We start from the raw sequence: 6,666 nt of genomic DNA, 5'->3' as shown, positions 1-6,666 counted from the left end.
GAGAGTTTATTAGAAATGCAGAATCGCAGGCCCTGTCTCAGACTTAATGAAAGAGAATCAGCATTTTAACAAGATCCCTAGGAATTTATATACATATGAAAAATTTGAAAGACTGAAATAGCTGATTCTTCATTATTCTGCCAAGGCCAAAAATTCTGGATAATACTTGGTGGGAAAACATGGTTTAATAACTTTCGATGTTGTAGCCCAAAGTGCTCTAGACTTCATTGGCAAAGATCTGAGCTTCAGGGTCCACTTTTTATTTACAGGTTAGATTACTTTGGCTACATTCTGTCTCTCTCATTTGAAAAAACAAATGAGAATGAGAAGATTACTTTTTCTGATAAAGTATAAAGTGCTACATACAGATACACAGATATGTATTTAAACAGTATCAATCTTTTCTTAGGTTCACTGAAATAAATAAATTACGAAGAATAACTCTGAAGCCACAGAATAAAGCAAACGAAGAGAGACTATTTTTCATTAAAGATCTCCACTGTATACCTGCAGAGCTAGTTTACATATTGGTGTTTAATGGGAAATAACAAAATAGTAAGAGTAGGCAGTGACTGTGAGACTGATAACTAACTTGACCTTTAAACAGATGTTAAATTGCAGTATATGTGGTTCAGTTTACTGTGATCAAATGTCTGCCCTATAAAAATATACAATCTAACAGACTGAAAAGAGATCCAAGGTGTCAGGCAGACAAACAAGTATCCATAAAATCAAACTGGCTTAAATTTCTCAACATTTTTCTTAAACCCTGCATCAAATTCCAGTCCTGTTGAGTTGTCTTTTGCCTTCTCCACCACCCTCTCAATGAGCTTGACTAAATGAAGAAGTCAGGTTTGTCGTCTGAAATATTCTAGGGCCTTTGTGTCTTTAACAGTTGGGAAGGTTGCTTCTAATCCTAGTTAGATCATCAAACATTAGACACAGGGCATTGAAACTCTCAACTTCCCAGTATCATTATACTCTAGGCACTGGCATTGTTTAAGAAAACTGGATGACAGAGCTTCAAGGAAAACTTCTTTCTGCTTCACCCTAGAATAATGCCTAGCCAAGAAATTTGTTATATCTGTTGTTACTTGGAAGTGAAAATATTTTATGTTAGGTATTCCTTTGACATCCTAAAAGCTGGAACATGGATAGAATAAATGAGACATTTGTGAAAGAATTCATTCTTCTGGGACTCTCTGGTTACCCAAAACTTGAGATTGTCTTCTTTGCTCTAATTCTAGTTATGTACCTATTGATTCTAATTGGCAATGGTGTTCTGATCATAGCGAGCGTCTTTGATTCCCGTCTTCACACCCCCATGTACTTCTTCCTGGGCAACCTCTCTTTCCTGGATATTTGCTATACATCTTCCTCTGTTCCCTCAACTTTGGTGAGCTTAATCTCAAAGAAGAGGAACATTTCCTTCTCTGGATGTGCAGTGCAGATGTTCTTTGGATTTGCAATGGGGTCGACAGAATGTTTCCTCCTTGGCATGATGGCTTTTGACCGATACGTGGCTATCTGTAACCCTCTGAGATATCCCATCATCATGAGCAAAGTGGTATATGTACTGATGGCTTCTGTGTCATGGCTTTCTGGCGGAATCAACTCAATTGTGCAGACATCTCTGGCCATGCAGTTGCCCTTCTGTGGAAATAATATCATCAATCATTTCTTGTGTGAGATATTGGCTGTCCTCAAGCTAGCTTGTGCTGATATATCCCTCAATATTGTTACCCTAGCAGTGTCAAATATGGCTTTCCTGGTTTTTCCACTGTTGGTCATTTTTTTCTCCTACATGTTCATCCTCTACACCATCTTGAGAATGAACTCAGCCACAGGGAGACGCAAGGCCTTTTCCACCTGCTCAGCGCATCTGACTGTGGTGATCATATTTTATGGTACCATCTTCTTTATGTATGCCAAACCCAAGTCTCAAGACCTCCTTGGACAAGACAATTCACAAGCTAGGGAGGGGCTTGTTTCCCTGTTTTATGGGGTGGTGACCCCAATGCTAAATCCTATAATCTATAGCTTGAGAAATAAGGATGTAAAGGCTGCTGTAAAATATTTGCTGAGTCGGAAAGCTGGTAACCAATAAGACCCAAGGGAAATATATTTAGTGTTTAAAGACTAGACATGGCATCATTGGGCAATCACTGAGGACTTCTTTGGGGAAAGCAAGATTATAGAGAGGTATTTTTATTCTTTGTCTTCACTAGCTCAGCTTAGCTAGAATCACTGAGAACAGTAGTTGGCTATAAACTCAGATTCTAATAGGTTCTGATCCATATTTCACAAAGACAATTAATTCCTTTAGAATCTTCTCCCCAGTGATATCTGAAATGAGTGTTTTTGGTGTACTGTGTGGCAATACAGTGGAAAATATCACACATACTCTTTTGGAAACAGTAAGGCAAGAGTATAAATTCTGCTCCCACAAATTGCTTAATATCAGGAAAGTTATTCATTCTTTCTGAAATGTAATTTCCTTATTTGAAAAAAGGGAGTAATTGAACAGAGCTCTGAGTGTTATTATAAAGATTCAGTAAGTTGTACAAAGTGCCTGGCATAGTGCCAAATTCATAGTAATTCCCTTTGTAGAGGATGTTGAGCTTGACTTTTCCTCTTGACTCAGAATTTCAGAATTGAAGTGGTGACTCCAATTGAAGGTAAATGGCATTAGCTAGCACTTTTTATTTTTTTAAGCTACCATTTGTTAGAGACAAGCATCTCTCCTTTGTCTTCCTGTTAGAATCAACTGCCACTCCTTTTCCCTTCTCCCCACATATCTATATAAAGTAAACATCAAGAAATGAAAGTATTTGCTTAAAAATATGGAGAATGGGAATGAGTGGATATTGATATTGATGAACAAGTGAGCTGGCAATTGTTAAAACTGTGTGACTCGTACATGAGGTTTCATTAAATATCTTTCTTTTTATGATTATTTGAACATTTCCAAAATGAAAAGTCTATATATGTATTTACATACGTCTAGACACAGACAAGAGCTGCAAAGTTTTCGGGAAATGTTTATAGTGACATTGACATCAGGTAATATGATATTTTTGCAGGCGGGTAATAATTTAATAAGAGAAATTTAAAAATCATATCACCTGCCTAGCAAATACTAGACATATGTGTGTGTGTAAGTAATTTTTATTTTGAAATAATTTCAGACTCATAGAAAAGTTACAAGAATCACAGAAAGAAGTCTCTTTAAGCCTTCACCCAAGATCTTCAGATATTGACATCTTGCCACATTTTTTTATATAATGTGTGAATGTATAAATATGTATATAGAGAAATGTTTGAGAGAAAGGTACATAGGTTATGTCTCTTTACCCTTAAATATCCCACTCTGTCTTTCCTAAAATCATTCAAAGACTTTCTTTTTCAACCATAACCAGAATATAATTATTGACATGGAGAAATACTATTTAATTTAGCAGTCAGCAAAAAAAAATGACCCTGGGCCAGATCTGGCCTGCCCCTATATTTGTGTGGTTCATGAACTAGGAATGATGTTTACATTTTTAAACTGTTGAAATAATTAAAAGAATAATAAAACTTGAGTGTCCATAAAGTTTTTTAAAAAAAACCTTTTAATTTGGTGATGATTACAGACTCATAGAAAATTGCAAAAATAGTATATAGAGTATCATGCACCCTTCACTCCATTTCCCCCAGTTGTGGTACCTTATGTTAGAATGGTACAATATCAAAACCACAAAATTTACATTGATTCAGTACTATTAACTATGCTCTAGAATATATTGAGTTTCACCATTTTTGCTTGTACTCGTGTGTGTGTGTAGTTCTATGCAGTTTTTCCCTATATATAGATTCTTGTAACCACTACCATAATCAAAATATTTACCTGTTGCATCACTACCAGGAAATTCCCCTTTTACTACTGATGGTTAAATTTATGTGTCAGTTTTGCTAGGCTATGGTACACCATTGTTTGGCCAAGCAGTCTGGATGTTGCTGTGAAAGTTGTTTTAGATGTGATTGGCATTTAAACCAGTAGACTTTGAGTAAAACAGATTACCTCCATACTGTGGGTGGACCTCGTACAGTCAGTTGACAACCTTAAGAGAAAAGACTGAGGTAGTCAGAAATGGAAGGAATTCTGCCTCCAGACTGCCTTCACACTCAAGACTGCAACATCGACTCTTCCTGGAATTTCCAGCCTGCCAGCCTTCCCTGCAGATTTTAGACTTACCAGCTCCGACAATCACATGAGCCAGTTCCTTAAAATCTCTGTCTCTCTTCACTAACGCCTCTCTGTCTCTCACTTTCACTCTCTCTCTCTTTATATATATATATATATATATATATATATATATATATATATATATATATATATATATATACACACATACACACACAGAGAGACAAACACATCTTGTTAGTTTTGTTTCTGTGCAGAACCCTGATGAATATATACCCATTTATATTTGCACCCTTCCTTGATCCTGTCTGCTGGTAAATGATAATCTTCTCTTCTCCATCTCTATAATCATAAATAAAGTATGAATTGAACATAGCATGCTCATTTATTTACATAGTGTCTGTGACTTCTTTCATGCTATAATGCCAGAGTTGAGTAGTTGTGACAGAAACCATGTGGCTTCCACATGCATGAAGGGGCTAGTGTCATTTTAATGTCCCTGCAGGCCTCTTGGCCAAACTGCTTGATATTTCCCATAAGTCATTGAAGCTATATTAATTATTTTTTCAGTCTTTTTCTTTTTATGCTTCATTTTGAATCATTTTATTGCTATGTCTTCAAGTTCACTTGTATTTCCATCTGCATTCTATATTATTCATCCCACATAGTAACATTTTTATTTTAAAAAATTGTATATTCAATTTCCAGAAGTTATTTTTTAGAAATAACTTTTATCTTCATTGTGTTCTTCCTTTTCTCTAAATTCTGAGTAATTATAATAGCTTATCTGTTAATTTTGTCACTATCATTTCCCAAACTGTGTCTATTGAATGAATGGCTTTTGTATTTTTCCTGGTTATGGGAAAGATTATCCTGCCTTTTTCCTTTTTTTTTTGTTTTTTGTTTTTTGTTTTTTGTTATTTTGGGCTGTATGCTGGTCATTTAGAACTTTATGCCATTGAGTACTGGATTTGGGGGTCTCCTATTAAATTGTGTTGGATATATTCTAGCAGGCAGATACTTGCAGATTACCCTGACCCCTCTGAAGCAAGTTTTTAAGCTTCATGAGTGTACCACTAGAGTTGCATTTACCCTATATCAGTGGATGTGATTTATTTTAAAACTGTTAATAATTTTGCTCCTGAGGGACAGATGTCATTAGGCAATGTCTGGATAAAGATTGGGTGGTCAAAACTTGCAGTGAGGGGAGCGCTGCTACTGAATTAATTGGGTAGAAACCACAGAAGTTTCTAAACATTCTACAGTGCACAGGACATACCCCTACAGCAAAGAATTATTCCGCCCAATGTGTCAATAGTTCTGCACTTGAGAATCCCTGTCCTAGGACTGGCCCTACTGCTAGCTAGCAATTCACAGATCTCTAAATGCTCTGTATGTTCAGTGAAGATCTTTCACTCTAGTTGCTTTGGACTCAAATGTCCCTCAAACTTTTGTGAGCTTTGGAATTGGTATGGCTTATACCTCCCCATTAGTTCTTCTTTTCCTGAGCTCATGTTATTTCACTGTTCTGTATGTATGCTTTAGCATTCAGCAACCAATTTAATGGAATCTGTGATGGTATTTGGAGCTATTTATTTGCTTATAATTTTCGTCTCCAGAGCTCTTCCCTGTAAACCAGGCGCTTCAGCCCACTGAACTCTTTTCTGACTTTGCACAATTTAGTGACACCACTGTGATCTGTTTGGGATCCTCCTCCACGAGCCAGAGTCTAAAGAGTAATCATAAATTTTCTTTAATTCTAGTCTCTTCTTCCAGAGATTACAGTCATGCCTTCCTTGTTCAATATTTAAAAACTGTTGTGTCGTCTGTTTTGTTCAGTCTTCTAAAAGTTCATGGTGGGATTGCAAGCATGGCAGTAGTTAACTTATTAGAAACAGATGTTCCCTTTTACCTTTCTGGTTGTATTATCATTTTTCGCTTTTTCAGAACATACAATATTCATATATTATTCTGGCACCCATATTCTCACTAATATTTTGTTCTTAGATCTGTAATTAAATACATTAAATGCTCACTGCTTATCCTTTGTCCAATTTTCCCATTTATCTTTTGTTTGAGTGAAGATTATCCTCTTATCAACTCTAAAAGGGGATTGTGAGTACAACAGTCCTTGGATCTCACATGTTTAAAACTATTTTTCAATAGCATTGATATTTGAAGGATAGCTTAATTAGATATGTTTCTTGGTATGCATTTTCTTTCTTGAGTGTTTTGAAAATGCAACTGCACTGTCTGATCTTTTCAGCTAATGTTGGACTAATTCTTTTGCCCTTATAATGTGTTAACCATTTTGCTTTAAAGATCTGAAGATTTTGTATTTGTCTTTAAACTCCAGTGGTTTTACTGAGATACCTGTTAGAACTGATTATCCTGAGCTTATTTTTCCAGGCACCTGATAGATACTTTCAGTTCTTTATTTACAAAAGTTTTTCTGGACTTAAGCTTTAAATATTAATTCT

At 35.8% G+C, this 6,666-nt stretch overlaps 1 protein-coding gene across 1 annotated transcript; it reads left to right on the top strand.

Annotated features, from left to right (window-relative positions):
- The first annotated feature begins 1,058 nt into the window (after nucleotides 1–1,058).
- Nucleotides 1,059–2,107, top strand: LOC105087908 (olfactory receptor 13C4). Its single transcript, XM_010978689.2, is given in 2 exon segments — nucleotides 1,059–1,143; nucleotides 1,146–2,107. Coding segments are annotated over 2 exon segments (1,047 nt in total).
- Nucleotides 2,108–6,666: the final 4,559 nt, after the last annotated feature.

The sequence above is a fragment of the Camelus dromedarius genome, chromosome 10 (assembly GCF_036321535.1).
Source record: "Camelus dromedarius isolate mCamDro1 chromosome 10, mCamDro1.pat, whole genome shotgun sequence".
In the NCBI taxonomy this organism is placed as follows: Eukaryota; Metazoa; Chordata; class Mammalia; order Artiodactyla; family Camelidae; genus Camelus; species Camelus dromedarius.
The sequence above is the reverse complement of the archived record's forward strand: the minus strand, read 5'-3'. Positions and strand labels throughout refer to the sequence as shown.